General features: G+C 39.5%; 1 protein-coding gene across 7 annotated transcripts in view; it reads right to left on the bottom strand.

Moving 5' to 3' along the window:
- BMAL2 (basic helix-loop-helix ARNT like 2) overlaps positions 1-17,754 on the bottom strand; it is a 121,954-nt gene that overhangs the window by 13,950 nt on the left and 90,250 nt on the right. For all 7 annotated transcript variants that reach the window (XM_078449986.2, XM_078449981.1, XM_078449985.1 and 4 more), the window contains 5 exons: positions 3,308-3,548; positions 2,764-2,870; positions 2,459-2,609; positions 1,471-1,529; positions 606-714 (listed from right to left, as the gene is read on the bottom strand). In XM_078449986.2, the coding sequence (XP_078306112.1) occupies positions 606-714; positions 1,471-1,529; positions 2,459-2,609; positions 2,764-2,870; positions 3,308-3,548 (667 nt within the window). The remainder of the gene's footprint in view (positions 1-605; positions 715-1,470; positions 1,530-2,458; positions 2,610-2,763; positions 2,871-3,307; positions 3,549-17,754) is intronic.

Raw genomic sequence — 17,754 nt, 5'->3', positions numbered from 1 at the left:
TAAATGAAGTTTAATAATGTTATACTATCAAACTTCTATAGTAAGATATATTCATTTTATCACCTGAAACACACATTTTCTGCAATTTATTATTTACCTTTTTCAGAATGGTTATTATGCTTAAGTTTTGAGTTTTTATATAATTAACTTTTTTCTTTATGAATTATAGATTTTTTGTGATGTTTAGAAAGGAGTTTCTAAACTAAGATTATAAAAATCCATACCTGTGTTCTTGATACACTTCTTACAGTTTTTATTTTTTTAAGTTTATTTCTTTATTTTGAGGGGGGAAGGGGCAGAAAGAGAGGAGGGAGAGAGAGAATCCCAAGCAGGCTCTGACAGCAGAGCTCTGACATGGGGCTGGAACCCACGAACCATGAGATCATGACCTGAGCTGAAGTTGGCCCGCTTAACCAACTGAGCCACCCAGGTGCCCCATATAATACTTAACCTTTTTTTGTTGCTACTATAAAAATGATCTTCTCTTCCATTATGTTATTGAACTGGTTATTGTTTGAATATAGGAAACTTACTGATTTTTGACTACTGGTTTTATAAGTATAATAATTTCACTTGTGAAGATATTTGCAGCAATAAAACATTACCTTTGTAAGTCCAGGGCTTCATTTACAAGATCTGTTCCAATACTACCAGGGCCAAGTACTATTCCAGTAGACATTCCAGGTACATTAATATAAGATGGTTTTGAGGATTCTAAATAATAACAAAAGGGAAAAACCAATTGAAGACTTCTAAAAAGTTATGTATAACTTTGGTTAATATGTTTATCTCAATTCAAATACATTTCCCATTTTCCTTTTTAAAAGAAACAGACTAGCTACATCCTAAAATATTAGAAATATTTATGCTTGCATTACAAACATAACTCATGATGGCTTAAGACGTGTATGAAGAATGATAGGAGTCAAATGTGTAGAACATCATTGAGGGTATAATCATGACCTGTAACCCTTGAGCACAGACAGTTCCTTCCCATTTTAATCTCCACACTGAAGCCAGAGTAATACTGCTTTATTTTTAATATTCCTTCATATTTCTGTTTTTATTTATACAAGTAATAGAATAAAATATTCTTGTGGTGAAAAGCCAAGATAAGCAAAAACTCCCCATTAATACTTTTCATTAATTTGCTCAACAGATATGTATTGAGTGCCACAAACTACAAGGAACTATGCTAGCCACTAGATAGATAATGGATAAAATACCATTCCTACTCTTGAAGAACTCGATCAAGGGGCAGACCAGGTGAACAAACAACTAATTGCAATACAGTGTAAGAGTATAATGGAAGGGTAATCAAAGAATTGTAGAAATTCTAAAGAGGATAACTTTAGCCCTACAAGTCTTTGCAATATTACCTTGAAATCTTTCCCTCTCCAAGACAGAAAAAGATGGTAACAATAACAACACTCCTAGTAATAAATCCCCATCATTTAAAACCAAGCTTACCTTCTGATAATTGAGAGCTGCAAGGAAGTAACGATGCTTCTCTAACCTCACTATGTCCCCTAGAATGAAGAAACACCATAGGTGATTTTTTTTTTTAGGTGAAGGAAATTGTTAAATAAGTAGAGCTTTAATGTAGTGGCTTTATTAGTTCTTGACCTTTTTGTTTTATATATACTTATTGTTAATGTCACCACTAGAGATCAAAGTATTTATGTGCTAAGTACCAGGACATTTGCTAAATGTCCTATTACCCTATAAGGTACATTTTCTCAGTTACAAACTCTCGGTTTGTATACTAATGATAAGAAGGCAAGGATTATTGGAATGATAAACAGGGGATAGTGCTGGAATGCCAAGCTTTGGGGGCCTTTTAAAAACCTAAGTATAGTAGATCAGGAAACAGAATTGGGTTAATGTTACAGCAATTACAATGAAAAACTTACAGAAAAATAATGATACTTAAAATGGGCTATGCTATCCTATTAAGCAAAGCAGGGAAAGTTGTTCTTCCTTTAAGTTAGCTGACACAGACATAGCCAGGGTTTGGCAAGCAGTGCTTAGGCTGGATTTGTGCTTATCCCTCGGCCAAATATTCCTACACAATCACATGTAGTACCTCAGGCTTAGAAGATGTCTATAAAAATGATCTGTGGGACAAAACAATTTCTTACGATGATATATAGTTGAAAGCTACAACCACATCATTTATTGGAAGGTCATGACAAGGCCATGAAAGGTAGGAAGAAAGAACTTAAATGCATTTACTATCACATTTTATACCAAGCAAAAAGAAATGTATTCCAAAAGGGAAAATTTCAGCCTAATTCTGAGAAGTAACGCCAATCAACAGTGAATGAATTACAAAAAGTATGTACTGAAGTTATAAAGCCAGATGATCATGCAACTTTAATGGTTTAGCAAGACAAGAAAAGACATGACACTTATTTGAAATCAACATAAAGGTCTTAACAACATAAAAGTTACTTACAAAACTAAATTGTTGACAGACACAATATATTCCAGTTTTTTGGTCCAAGGATTTGTGAAACTAAACCACTGGCTTTTTAAAGTTACAAAAGAGCCATCTTTCTTTCTGAACTTGTATGAATCTGTAAAGATTTTCTCTTTACTCTGTAGAACTTAACAAGAAAGGATAATAATCAGCATAACGGTCTACTGTTACATAAATCAATCCCTTGAGGGTTAATTCAAGTTTCAGATTTCACAGGGATGAAAAATGAGTTGAAGCTATAATTAAAAAGTACCAAAAAAATTACCCTACTCAATGCCTACCTGCTTTGTGCTTGTCAGTCAAATTACTATGGTCATCCTGATGAAAATATTCATAACAAGAAGTTCCCAAAAGTTCCTGAGGCAGGTATCCTAAAATTGCTGTTGCCCTGGTTTTAAAATCGAAAATAAACTTCAGCTTGGTGAATGCACTCCCTTCCAGAGACTGTAGGTCCACATACAGTCACAATAGTGGGAAATTGACAGGGGATGAGTAAGCCATATGCATCACCGGGCCCCCCCTTTGGCTGCCCTAGACCCAGGCTAGAATGGACATCCCCCCCAGCCCAGGGTAGACTCTTTTTACCATTCACCAATAAAATTGTGGCCACAGACCATGCTCAGTTTCTGCACCACTGGCTCAGAAATATTCCAAGTTTATTTTTTGACTTGAACAAAATTATGCACATATCCACATTCTTTTTTCATTTAAACTTATTTCCTGTTCTGAAGCCTTAACAATCTAGCAGTACTATCAAGGTACATCTTTAATAGCCTTAAGTATCCCATTGAATGCTAATCATTATGGCAATAAATAAATGTTCACCTTTGGTCCACATAGACAAACTTCCCATTCATTGCAAACCGGGTTATAAATTCAGTTGGTTTCACTTTAATCTCTCCACTGTTCTGTGGTACAATATATGGATGTAACCTTCCAATGGCAACAAGGCAGGTAAAATTACTACTGTCTTTCTTACTGTCCTTTTCTTCTTCCATTCCAACAATATTTGGAGGCCAGCTTCTCAAGTAACCAGTGCAATGGATAGTACAGAATTTTCTATGATCTAATTCAAAAGTTAAAAAAAAAAAAAAGAACATTTGTGTTATTATGAATAAACTCTTAAATTTCTTTGACATTTATAATAGTTATAATTGTGCTATAAAGTATTCTTGATGCTAAAATACGAAAGGGGAAAGGTATTACATTGAAAAGAAATCATCAATTACATTTAATAACCTTATTCTTAATGGGTTATTTTTCTCATCAACTAAATTATACATACTACAATAAAAAGTTAAAAGATTACTTTAGGTCTAAATAGGCCTGTAGCTAAGTATATTTCCAAGTCAGTTTTTAAAAAAATTTTTTTAATGTTTATTTCTGAGACAGAGAGAGAGCATGAGTGGGGGAGGGGCAGAGAGAGAGGGAGACACAGAATCCGAAACAGGCTCCAGGCTCTGAGCTGTCAGCACAGAGCCCAACGTCGGGCTTGAACTCACAAACCGTAAGGTCATGACCTGAGCTGAAGTCGGTCACTCAACTGACTGAGCCACCCAGGCACCCCTCCAAGTCAGTTTTTTAAATAACAGTTGGGGCGCCTGGATGGCTCAGTCGGTTAAGCGTCCGACTTCGGCTCAGGTCGCGATCTCAAAGTCCATGAGTTCGAGCCCCGCGTCGGGCTCTGGGCTGATGGCTCAGAGCCTGGAGCCTGCTTCTGATTCTCTGTCTCCCTCTCTCTCTCTGCCCCTCCCCCGTTCATGCTCTGTCTCTCTCTGTCTCAAAAATAAATAAAAACGTTAAAAAAAATTTTTTAAATAACAGCAATTCACATCTGTTAGAAAAACTTAAACTTCAAGCTCCCTTGCTCTTAACCACAAAGGTACTATTTTTGGCTTACTAACTTTTTGGTATAATTCATATTCAAAAGTTTATACAAGACAGCATACATTCTTAAATTTCTTATGTTAGCACTTATACTGATTAATAGATATCTATGGTTATAATAGATTATAAAAAATAGAGAACATTTGGAGAAATTCATAAAAGGTATAAAAATAAAATTTGATTTGATTTCACTTTTCAGAAAATTCTCAATTAACTCATAGGAAAAGACTTAACAGGCCCAATCATTTAAATCCTTTTTGATCAGTTCATTAGCTGTTGTTATTTCCTGGAGATTCTTCTGAGGGGAATTCTTCCGTTTGGTCATTTTGGAGAGTCCCTGGCGTGGTGAGGACCTGCAGTGCACTTCCCCTGTGCTGTGGTGTATAACTGGAGTTAGTGGGCGGGGCCGCAGTCCGACCCGATGTCTGCCCCCAGCCCACTGCTGGGGCCACAGTCAGACTGGTGTGTGCCTTCTCTTCCCCTCTCCTAGGGGCGGGATTCACTGTGGGGTGGCGTGTCCCGTCTGGGCTACTTGCACACTGCCAGGCTTGTGTTGCTGGGGATCTGGCCTATTAGCTGGGGTGGGTAGGCAAGGTGCACGGGGGCTGGAGGGGCAGGCTTAGCTCGCTTCTCCTTAGGTGATCCACTTCAGGAGGAGCCCTGTGGCAGCGGGAGGGAGTCAGATCCGCTGCCGGAGGTTTGGCTCCACAGAAGCACAGAGTTGGGTGTTTGCGCGGAGCGAGGAAGTTCCCTGGCAGGAACTGGTTCCCTTTGGGATTTTGGCTGGGGGATGGGCGGGGGAGATGGCGCTGGCGCCTTTGTTCCCCGCCAAGCTGAGCTCTGCCGTCCGGGGGCTCAGCAGCTCTCCCTCCCTTTGTCCTCCAGCCTTCCTGCTTTCCGAGCAGAGCTGTTAACTTATGACCTCCCAGACGCTAAGTCGCGCTTGCTGTCGGAACACAGTCTGTCCGGCCCCTCCGCTTTTGCCAGCCAGACTCGGGGGCTCTGCTTGGCCAACAGGCCCAATCAAAATAACAAAGAATTGGAGCTATCACCACAGAGCCTGACATTGGGCTCGAACCCACGAACCAAGAGATCATGACCTGAGCCCAAAGTTGGACGCCTAACCAACTGAGCCAGCCAGGTGACCCTTAAATGTTTATTTTTGAGAGACAGAGAGTGAGCACGTGCATTTGTGCAGGGGAGGGGCAGAGAAAGAGAGGATGACAGAGATTCTGAAGCAGCCTCTGAGCTGTCAGCACAGAGCCTGACGCAGGGCTCAAACTCATGGAACCATGAGATCATGAACTGAGCCGAAGTCGGAGGCTTAACCAACTGAGCTACCCAGGTGCCCTTCAAATATCAGGAAATTCTTAAAACAATGAGATACAACACTGCAATACTGCATAAAAGATAAGCAGTATACAGATTATGGCAACTCACACACAAAAAACCAATTTACAGGTTAAAAGAGACGGGAGGGGAAAGCCTGGTAAAAATTATTTAAAACAGTTGTTTGTGATAAGAGTTAGAAAAGACCAGAACACTCATTGTTTTAAATCAGCACTATTTGGTAAGACTGTTATTACAACAAATCTTAAAAAAGAATTTTTTTTAACAGAAGATGATATGGGCTGTCTTGTAAGACAGCACCTAACAGTAAGAGCAAAGACTTGGAGAACACTTCTTGTGCATGCTGTTTTAAGTGCTTTAGATGTATAATTAATTCTAATAACCCAGTGGTGTTCCTATATTAGCACCACTGTCTCAGGAAACTGAGTTAATGCCAAAGTCACAGCAGAAAAGGGTGGAGCTGTGAGTGCTCTTAGAAGGTGTTCAAACATGAGTTGTCTGGGTGACGGAGGGGGAGGAATACAAAAAGGTGTTTCAGTCAGAGGGAACAGCCAGTGTAAACCCAGAGCAGAGAGTGTCAGATGTGGGTGAAGGCATGGTCTGTGATGGGGGTGTGGCTTGACAACAAAGCAGGGAACAGATAGATTTAGCTCTTGTAAACCGTGTATAGGACATTGTACTCATCACCTATCAGACATCACCTCCTCCATGGTCCACAGATGCCTTAAATTATAAGTTGTCTCTTCTATTCTCAATCCAGATATTTCCTTTAATTTTTTTTTGTTTCAGGTGTACAACACAGTGATTCCACAAGTTTAAACATTATGCTATACTCACAAGTAGCTACCATCTGTCACCATACAATGCTCTTACAATATCATTGACTGTGTTCCTTATACTGTGCCTTTTATTCCATGACTTATTTGTTCCAAGACTGGAAGCCTGTATTTTCCACTCCCTTTCATTCATTTTGTCTGATAACCTCAACCCAACTTAAAAATGGGCAAAGGACCTAAATAGACGTTTTTCCAAAGAAGACCTAAAGATGGCCAACAGACACATGAAAAGATGCTCAGCATCACTAATCATCAAGGAAATGCAAATCCAAAGCACAATGAGATGCCACCTCACATCTGTCAGAATAGCTAGAATCAAAAACCTAAGAAATAACAAGTGTTGGTGAGGATGTGGAGAAAAAGGAACCTTCATACACTGTTGGTGAGAATGCAAATTGGTACAGCCACTGTAGAAAACAGTATGTTTTTCAAAACCTTAAAAACAGAAGCACCATATGATCTAGTTAATTTCACTGCTTACCCAATGGAAAAAAAAATACTTGAAAGGATATATGTGCCCCATGTTCACCGCAGCATTATTTACAATAGCCAAGATATGGAAGCAACCTAAGTGTCCATCAATAGATGAATGGATAAGGAAGATGTGTCATCAATAGATGAATGGATAAGGAAGATACACACACACACACACACACACACACACACACACACACACTGGAATATTATGCAGCCAAACCACATCTTTATCACTTACTCCCTATTCTGCTTATTGGCACCATAATCAACCCAAGTAGTTAAATGACAAACCTGGGAATCCTACCAAGTTCTTTCTTTATAACATCCAAGATACCATAAAGGAATTATGGTAAGTGGTAAAAACAAGGTTTTTATTAATATTAAAACTAGATAGCAGTCAAAAGTAAAAAAGCTTATATACACTGAGTCTGGCATTTCTGATGACACTAGCTTGCAAATTTACAAATGATACTGACTAAAAATATTCTATACAACTAAAAATGTAGGTTTAAAAAAGTGTAACATTCATATGGAATTTCATCACACAGAACCTCGCATTTTGCTTTGATTCTTCTCTAACAACAGGGTTGCCAACCAAATTTCCAACTTAATCTGTCTCACAGTCCTCACTGTGAATATTTATTCATTGACACATTTTTAGTTGGGATTATGTAATTCCATCCACTGTAATCCATTCAATCAATTATCTAAGGTATTGTTTTAATCCCATAAAAAAACCTCTTATTTCAAGAATTCTTTAGATTTTTACCTAAATATTGGGGTCATCAGCCCCAATCCTCATCAAACTATTTACATCAGCTCCAAAGGGTAGATTCAAGTATAGCCTACTCCATGATTTTTGAAGAGGGAGGAAATTTTATATTAACCCAAACACTGTCTTCGTTTACAGGACATCTTTTCAAAATCCTTTGTGAAAATTTTCTTCAGATTGAGGGCTAGGTCTCTCAGCTTGATATCTTGCTGTCTTGGGTTAAATTCTCACAGAAGCAGAGCCTGAGACAAGGATTCTGGTACAAGAAGCATATTTGAGAGGTGATCCCAGGAACACTGGTAGGGAAGTAGGATGAGACAGGGTAGAGGAGGAAGCTAATAAAAGACATGTTCTCTAGCAAGTTGCCACTTTGGAAAACCAACATTATATCTGGGCGGGGGGTATTTGGGAAATAAAAATGTAGAACAAGAGCCTCAGAACTAAGTAATCTGAAGGAGAAGAGAGCTAGGAAGTTTATCCATCAGCTCCCTTTAGGCATTGGATGAGGGATGCTCACAGGCAACATTCATTCCCTAGCACTTGAGGTCTGCCCCTAGCTAGTATAGGCAGAACTGTCTCTAAATAAGGGAGAAGGTCTAGTAGAGTCTAACAGAGGTTCGACATTGGAAACAAGGTGCCATGCCCTTGAAGTGGTAGGTGCTAAGAGGACAGGTCATGGTGTACTGACGGCATCTGCCACACTTACACAAGGAGCCAATGGGATTCTGGGTGTACTCCTGCATGGTATCTTATTAGGTTCGAGAAACACCCAAGATATTTGGTAGTAGCCATCCGTTCTGCATCAGCCCTTGACTTCACGAGCAGAGACACATGAATATTCCTATCTTACAAGCTTTTTCAAAGTATGAATCTGTAACATTTATGTTAGAATCAGGCAGAAATAATGTTTTTAATGTCAATCTGGCTTTTTTTAAAAAAGTTTTTATTATGGAAAATCTCAAACACAAAATCAGAGAGAATATTACAATGAAACCTCACTAGAGTGTGTCATAGCCAATCATGAGAAATGGCTTTTCCATAAATCTTAAGTTCAGTTTCAAAAATTAGCATAAAAAGGCTACTTCCTAGTGACTCTTTTAAATTAAAGTATAACTAGGGGCACCTGTGTGGCTCAGTTGATTAAACTTCTGACTCTTGATTTCGGTTCAGGTCATGATCTCATGGTTCATGGGGCTGCATCGGGCTCTGCACTAATAGCAAGAAGCCTGCTTGGGATTCTCTCTCCGCCCCCCTCTCTCTCTGCCCCTCCCCTGCTTGTGCTCGCTCTCTCTCTCTCTCTCTCAAAATAAATAAACATTTTTTTAAAATTTAAGTGTAACTAAAACATGGAGGCAAGAGATCAGTGGTTGCCAGGGGTGGTGGCAGGGGGTAAGAGGAGATGAATAGGGCAGAACACAGTGGATTTCAGTGCAGTGAGACTACTCTGTATATATTTTTTAAACCGTTTTTTAATGTTTATTTATTTTGAGGGAAAGAGAGAGTGAGCGGGGGAGAGGTAGAGAGAGAAGAAGAGAGAATCTTAAGCAGGCTCCACGCTGTCAGTGCAGAGCCTGGCATGGGGCTCTAACTCACAAACCTGAGATCATGACCTGAGTCTAAATCAAGAGTCAGATGCTTAACCAACTGAGCCACCCAAGCGTCCCTACTCTGTATGATATTATAATGATGGATACATGTCATTATATATTTGTCTAAACCCACAGAATATACAATACCAAGAGTGAACCCCAAGGTAACTGTGGACTTTGGGTGATTATGATGATGATGTGTCAGTGTAGGTTAATCCTTGGTAACAAATGTACTATTTTGGTGGGAAAGGTTGGTAATGGGGGAGATGTGTGCATGTGTAGGGGTAGGACTACAAGGAAAATCTCTGTCCCTCCTTTTTTTTTTTTAATATGAAATTTATTGTCAAATTGGTTTCCATACAACACCCAGTGCTCATCCCAACAGGTGCCCTCCTCAATGCCCATCACCCACCCTTCCCTCCCTCCCACCCCCCATCAACCCTCAGTTTATTCTCAGTTTTTAAAAGTCTCTTATGGTTTGGCTCTCTCCCTTTTTTTTTTCCTTCTCCTCCCCCAAGGTCTTCTGTTAAGTTTCTCAGGATCCACATAAGAGTGAAAACATATGGTATCTGTCTTTCTCTGTATGACTTATTTCACTGGAACCCTCCAGTTCCATCCACATTGCTACAAAAGGCCATATTTCATTCTTTCTCATTGCCACATAGTATTCCACTGTGTATATAAACCACAACTTCTTTATCCATTCATCAGTTGATGGACATTTAGGCTCTTTCCATGATTTGGCTATTGTTGAAAGTGCTGCTATAAACATTGGGGTACAAGTGGCCCTATGCATCAGCACTCCTGTATCCCTTGGGTAAATTCCTAGCAGTGCTATTGCTGGGTCATAGGGTAGGTCTATTTGTAATTTTTTGAGGAACCTCCACACTGTTTTCCAGAGCAGCTGCACCAGTTTGCATTCCCACCAACAGTGCAAGAGGGTTCCCGTTTCTCCACATCCTCTCCAGCATCTATAGTCTCCTGATCTGTTCATTTTAGCCACTCTGACGGGCGTGAGGTGATATCTGAGTGTGGTTTTGATTTGTATTTCCCTGATGAGGAGCGACGTTGAGCATCTTTTCATGTGCCTGTTGGCCATCCGGATGTCTTCTTTAGAGAAGTATCTATTCATGTCTTCTGCCCATTTCTTCACTGGATTATTTGTTTTTCAGGTGTGGAGTTTGGTGAGCTCTTTACAGATTTTGGATACTAGCCCTTTGTCCGATATGTCATTTGCAAATATCTTTTCCCATTCCGTTGGTTGCCTTTTAGTTTTGTTGATTGTTTCCTTTGCTGTGCAGAAACTTTTTATCTTTGTGAGGTCCCAATAGTTCATTTTTGCTTTTAATTCCCTTGTCTTTGGGGATGTGTCAAGTAAGAAATTGCTGCAGCTGAGGTCGGAGAGGTTTTTCCCTGCTTTCTCCTCTAGGGTTTTGATGGTTTCCTGTCTCACATTCAGGTCCTTATCCATTTTGAGTTTGTTTTTGTGAGTGGTGTAAGAAAGTGGTCTAGTTTCATCCTTCTGCATGTTGCTGTCTAGTTCTCCCAGCACCACTTGCTGAAGAGACTGTCTTTTTTCCATTGGATATTCTTTCCTGCTTTGTCAAAGATTAGTTGGCCATACTTGGTCTCTATTCTATTACATTGGTCTGTGTCTATTTTTGTGCCAATACCATGCTGTCTTGATGACAAAGCAAACCTCCTGCTTTGGTCTTCTTCTTCAATATTACTTTGGCTATTCAAGGTCTTTTGTGGTTCCATACAAATTTTAGGATTGCTTGTTCTAGCTTCGAAAAGAATGCTGGTGCGATTTTGATTTGGATTGCATTGACTGTGTAGATTGCTTTGGGTAGTATTGACATTTTAACAATACTTATTCTTCCAATCCATGAGCACAGAATTTTTTTCCATTTCTTTGCATCTTCTTCGATTTCCTTCATAAGCTCTGCATAGCTTTCAGCATACAGATGTTTTACATCTTTGGTTAGGTTTATTCCTAGGTATTTTATGATTCAGGTGAAATTGTGAATGGGATCAGTTTCTTTATTTGTCTTTCTGTTGCTTCATTAGTGTGTAAGAATGCAACTGATTTCTGTACATTAATTTTGTATCCTGCGACTTTGCTGAATTCGTGTATCAGTTCTAGAGGACTTCTGTCCCTCCTTTTCAATTTCACTGTATACCTAAAACTGCTCTAAAAATAGTCTTAATAATTTAAAAGCTTAAATGTAAGTGATGTGTCATGGTAAACACGAAGAAAAACACCTTTAGTATGAGCTTTCCTCATTAATAGGAAGTGATCTTAAAACATAATCCCATGGGCTAATTATTACTGGAAAGAACATTTAGAACCAACTATAAAATATAAAAATATATTTTTAAATATTTTTATAAAATAAAATTGTATTTTTATTCGATTTTGTGTGTTTGTAAAATATAATTATTTCATTTGATACTCTCCTTGACTAAGGTAGAATACAGGTGTGGGAACCCACCCACACATGTGGCCAATCAAGGTTCAATTTTGCAGTTACCTTATCCTGACCCAGTTATCTGTCTACATGTCTGTCTGCATTCAGTTGTCCTCAAACCAGGCACTGCAAGGAAAGGCCATACAATTGTTAACACATGGCCTTACTATTCCTTAGGCCAAATTAGCCGTATGCCTTTGGCACAGAGTTCTGGAATATTAAGTGAATATTTGGTTCAAGTGCTTGAGCAGATTAAAAAGTCTCTTTTGAAAAGATATTTGATTCTGACTGCAGGCATCCGTGTGTGGGCAGGAATACATTCCACCACAAAAGCCAACCCCTTGCTGTGTGTCTGCTGCACACATCTAGAATGCATCTCTTTCATTAGTAACCTTTTGGCATCTAGGAAGCTGCTTTCGTAGGTAGCATGGCATGGTGGGAAGAATACAGATTTTAAAGCCATGTTCATGATTCTGCCACTTTCTATGTGACTTTAGACAAATTACATAGCCTTTGAAGGCTTCAGTTTCCTCGTGTGCAAGATGAAGATGGTTTGCACAGGATTATTATTCAGATTAAATTAGGCATTTACTCAAAGTGGCATAGAGTTTTTTTTTTTTTTAATTTAAAAAAAATTTTTTTTAACGTTTTATTTATTTTTGAGACAGGGAGGGACAGAGCATGAACAGGGGAGGGTCAGAGAGAGGGAGACACAGAATCTGAAACAGGCTCCAGGCTCTGAGCTGTCAGCACAGAGCCCGACGCGGGGCTCGAACTCACCGACCGAGAGATCATGACCTGAGCGGAAGTTGGCCGCTTAACCGACTGAGCCACCCAGGCGCCCCATCAAAGTGGCATAGAGATTTTAAATAATTACTGATTTTCTTGCTGAAGAAGAGAATTTTATTTTGTCCTCCTTCTTTCGGAGCCACAAATAATGGCTTCCATTTATCAAGCATCTACTAGGAGCCAAGTGCAGCATCAGCCACATGTAATCCTAACTCCTGTGAGGTGGTATTATTCTTATGCCCACTGGATCAGTCTGCGAGGGCTGCGATAACAAAATACATAGACTGGGTAGCTTAAACAACAGAAATTTATTTTCTCACGGTTCTGGAGGCTAGAAGTCCAATACAAAAGTATCGGCAGGTTTGGTTTCCCTGAGGCCTCTCTCTCTGGCTTGTAGATGGCTCACTTCTCATTGTCTCCATAGGGCCCCTTCTCTGTGTGTGCACATCCCTGGTGTCTCTGCCTCTTCTTATGTGGAAACTGGCCAAACTGGATTAGGGGTCCACTCCATAACCTCATTTGACCTTAATTACCTCTTTAAAATCTCTCTAAATATATTCTTCAAATATTGAGGAATTTGCTTCCAGTTGCACAGGTGTTAAACAGCCCCTACTGAATTCAGACTTCAGGCCCCTTCTGCTCTGTCCAAAAGCCTGTCTACCAACATGGTTGTTGCCAGGCAGAGCCACTTCCTTTGACTCATCACAAAATTCAAATGTGAATTAGTTCTAATATAGCAATTGAAATAGATATAGTTTTCCAGGAAGATTATCCAAATTTATTTAAAAAGAAACAAAATCTTCCCTGTCTCTTCTATACGTTTCTACCTTAAAATAAAATAATTCCATTTAGAAATCATGTAGGAAGATTAAAGCTTGATTATGACATTCTTTAAAAATGCTGTTTGGATTTTTTTTTTAACCTAGGCTATATGTAGGTCTTTTTGCTTAAGATTTAGTATTTTCAAATACTGTAATGGAGGGGCGCCTGGGTGGCGCAGTCGGTTAAGCGTCCGACTTCAGCCAGGTCACGATCTCGCGGTCCGTGAGTTCGAGCCCCGCGTCAGGCTCTGGGCTGATGGCTCGGAGCCTGGAGCCTGTTTCCGATTCTGTGTCTCCCTCTCTCTCTGCCCCTCCCCCGTTCATGCTCTGTCTCTCTCTGTCCCAAAAATAAATACAAAACGTTGAAAAAAAAAAATTTTTAAAAAAAATACTGTAATGGAATCATGCTTCACAATACTGTAACATACTATGCAGTCCATGGAGAGCATCTTATTTCCTTTTTGTGTGTTTGCAAAGGGTTAAGAGACTAGACACAGAAAGTGCCCTTTCTCTTGGCACTTACTTGGGTGCCCTTATCTAAGAAAAATCCTTCAAGAATGTATATATCCAGTTCTAGAATTCCAAAAAGGCTAAAACAAAAAAATCTAAGGTGGCACAGAATTTAGACAAGGTAGAGTCCTACCACCAACTTACGACTTGTAGTTCCATATTTCCAGCCAAATTTTAAAATGCCTATTCAATAAACACAGATTTTTTCAACCAGACCCAGATTCCTTTGGTTCCCACTGCAGAGCCTTTCCAGATTGACTTCTCATGAGAATTATGTTCAAATTCAAGTTGTTGCCTATCTTAGCCAGAGCTCCCATAACACAGCATCACAGACTGGGTGGCTTGAACAACAGACTTACTTCCTCACAACTCTGGAGGCTGGAATTTTGAGATCAGGATGACTGCATAGCTGAGTTCTGGTGAGGGTTCTTGTTCTGGCTTGTAGACTCCTACCACCTCACTATGTGAGACAGTAAACTCTCGGCTGTTTCTTCTTACATGGGCACTAATTACATCATGGTGGCCCCACTCTCATGACTGAAACTTCTTGGGGTCAAATCTTTTAAAATGTTTAGATTGCTTTTTGGGTGAAACAAAAACATTATAATGTAGATTAATTCACTGGATTCTTCATTGTTGTGGATCTGAGAGCAATTATGTGGTCAATCAGGGAAAACAAAACAAAACCCAAGAAGATGGTCATTTAAGCTTTCAGTAAATGAGTGTCTACAATGTGTCACACGTCATAGAAACATATGAAACTCTCATTCTAGTGTGAGATGCAAATACAAAAAATTATTGTGATATGGTGCAGCAAAGAGCTTAGGATTATTAATGGGTTACCTATCAAAAGTAGCTACCTGGGACTTAACCCAACCAGAAAGGGAAGATTTCTTGGAAAGAAGTGTTGCCTGTGTTTTAATGGTTCTGGATCCAAACCACTAGGCTTGCATTCTCCATTCCTTCCAGTAGGGTGGCCTCATGTTGCTGCTGGTATTCTATTTCAGAGATAGAAGGCTGGTAAACCTTCAGGGCCATCTGGGTAGGTGCCTGAGTTATAGGCTTGACAGGCTCAATCTTCTCTTCCATACTGGCACCTTCTCAATTCAGGAATAAACTTTTGCTATGGTGAAGCATGTTATCAAACTGCCCTCTTAAATCTTTCATGTTGCCACTGATCATGCTGTGGGGTCTGCCTTGTTAGGGGACGGATCCTTTGAAATGTTTCTTAAGGCTCTCTCAGCTGGTCTACATGTCTTGGCTCTCGTGTGGTGTTCACAAGAGATCCTAAGGCGGAGAGTATACTCAGGGTGTCCAATTTAGTACTTCATAATCTATTGCATAATGGCCACTTAGCTCCCACTGGACCTAATACAACACAGAAATGTTCTTCCTTACTAGCAGGTTAGGGGCCTATTAAAAATGCAGAGATGTTTCTAGGGGCACCCCCGAGGCTCGTCTGTTACTTATCTAATTGCTAAAGCAGTGGCCTTCAAACATTTTTTATTGTGCATGCTATGAAAAAAATTTTAAGCCCTTTCATGTGCATACACTTTATGTATCTACTCTTATACCAATATGTGTATTATAAAACACAAAAACTAAAATTAAAAATATGAGAGAAAAAAGATGAAAAACATTGTTTTAAGAACAATTTTATTCATGGTAAAACTTTTGTTCTTGAAAAATTAGAATACATCTTAGTTAATGAAGCTACATAATTATGGCTTATTATTTTTTAAGACCATGTTTTAACACATTGTGAAAGAGTGATGTGAAGGTCTGGTTCTAAATCTGGTTTTGTTCATTACTTTGGCCCCAGCAAATGGAATAGTGTTTGGCCCATACTGTGTACTTAGTAAGTATTTCTTGAAAAACAATTCTTTTTTTAACACAATACCATATAATGGCGTGTTACTTTCCATCCCTTCCTGGTCCCACATTCAGTGGCCTCATGTGGGTAAAAGAGTGACTACTTACACCACAGATATTGGCACAGCTACAGATCAGGGCTTTAGTTGTTTTCCCCTGATTGTCTAGACCTATGAAAATGGTGGAGAAATTAATAATGAAGATTAAACGTTAAAGCATGTTGTGCCTTTAGTTGTTATGTAGTAAATAGCACAAAAATTGAGTAAATAATCCTCTAATATTAAAAAACTATCATTTCAGCAAAGTCACTAATAATTTAAAAAATGAGTGATGTCCTGACATTTCTTTATGATTTCACTTTCACCTTATTACTGTAAAGGAAAGTATGTCAACCAACATTCATATCAGAACTGCGTTCAGAGAGCTGGTTGTTGAACAATGACCAGCACACCTGGTCCCTAGCCCATATGGGTCTCCAAAGTTGGTCTCAACTGCCTCCCTTCCTATCACTATCTCCTGTATCTAGGACGTAGTCACACTGTTCTTTGCCAAGTGCCCCCAAATGCCAAGTGTCTCCTTTCTGTTAGGAATTTCTTCCCAGAGATTTTTGCATAGCTGCCTCCTTCTCATTATCCAGGTCTCAGATATCAAATGTCACCTAAGGAGACATTCTCTGAGTATTCTGAAGTAATTACCTCTTTCTAGTCCCTGTCCTCATTATTCCATATTATTGATCTCATTGTACTTTCCCCTACCTAAAATATTCGTTAATTTGCATGTTGACTGGCTGCCTCCTGTGTCTATAATACAATGTTCACTAGAGCAATGACTTGTCTGTTTTTAGTGTATCCTTTGCATTTGGTATGGTGCCTGGCACATAGTAGGTACTCAGTAATTATTGACTGACCAAAATCTATTTAATTAGATACTACTATGTTTGGCAATGGTATCACACTTCTACCACTTTTTTTTTTTTTTTAGAGTGAGCATCAATGGGGGTGAGGAATGTGGGGAGGGGAGGGAGGGAGGGAGGGAGGGAGGGAGAGAGAGAGAGAGAGAGAGAGAGAGAGAGAGAGAATCTTAAGCAGGCTCCATGCTCAGCACAGAGCCTGATGTGTGGCTCGATCCCACAACACTGGGATCATGGCCTGAGCTGGAATCAAGAGTTGGATGTTCAACTGAATGAGCTACCCAGAAGCCTTTCTACCACTTTTACTTAAGCATAGCAAATTTGCAGGGATTTTTTTTTTTTTTAACTAAGATTATGACAGAAGCTATGAGAAAATGCAAGTGAGGAAGAATCTCCACCAACAAAATTTCAGCACCAATCTTGGACACTGCTGCCCAGGGCATCTGTTTTCCTCTACTTTCCTTGTTCTCTCCTCCTCTTCTGCTCCTAGATAATCTCTTACTTGAGAGAGGAGCCTAAAACAGTGGTTCTCAGAATAGAGAAGTTGAGAATCAAACCTGTGAGGCTGCAAAGTTTAGAAGCACTGAGGGTGAAATCAAGTTTTACAGAAGTAAAAGTATGGTTACACTGGTTACTAGCCGTGCACCAAGGCAAAGACATGACTAAAATACAGTGCTAAATTAGACCATTTGGAAACTCTTCTATTCCCAGAAGACAAATTTTTCTGAAAATCTTTTTTTTAATTGAAATATAGTTGACACAGAATGTCACATTAGTTTTAGGTGTACAACATAGGGATTTGACAAGTCTATACGTTATGCTCACCGCAAGTGCAATTAGCATACAGCACTATAACAATATTATTGACTGTATTCCCTATGCTGTACCTTTTATCCCCATGACTTACTCATTCCTTAGCTGGAAGCCTGTTTCTCCCACTTCACTTCTCTTCGTCCATCCCTCCCCAGCATCCATCTCTCCCCTGGCA

This window comes from Panthera onca, chromosome B4 (genome assembly GCF_046562875.1).
Source record: "Panthera onca isolate mPanOnc1 chromosome B4, mPanOnc1 haplotype 2, whole genome shotgun sequence".
In the NCBI taxonomy this organism is placed as follows: Eukaryota; Metazoa; Chordata; class Mammalia; order Carnivora; family Felidae; genus Panthera; species Panthera onca.
Note: the sequence above shows the minus strand (reverse complement) of the source record. Positions and strands in the feature narration are given on the sequence as shown.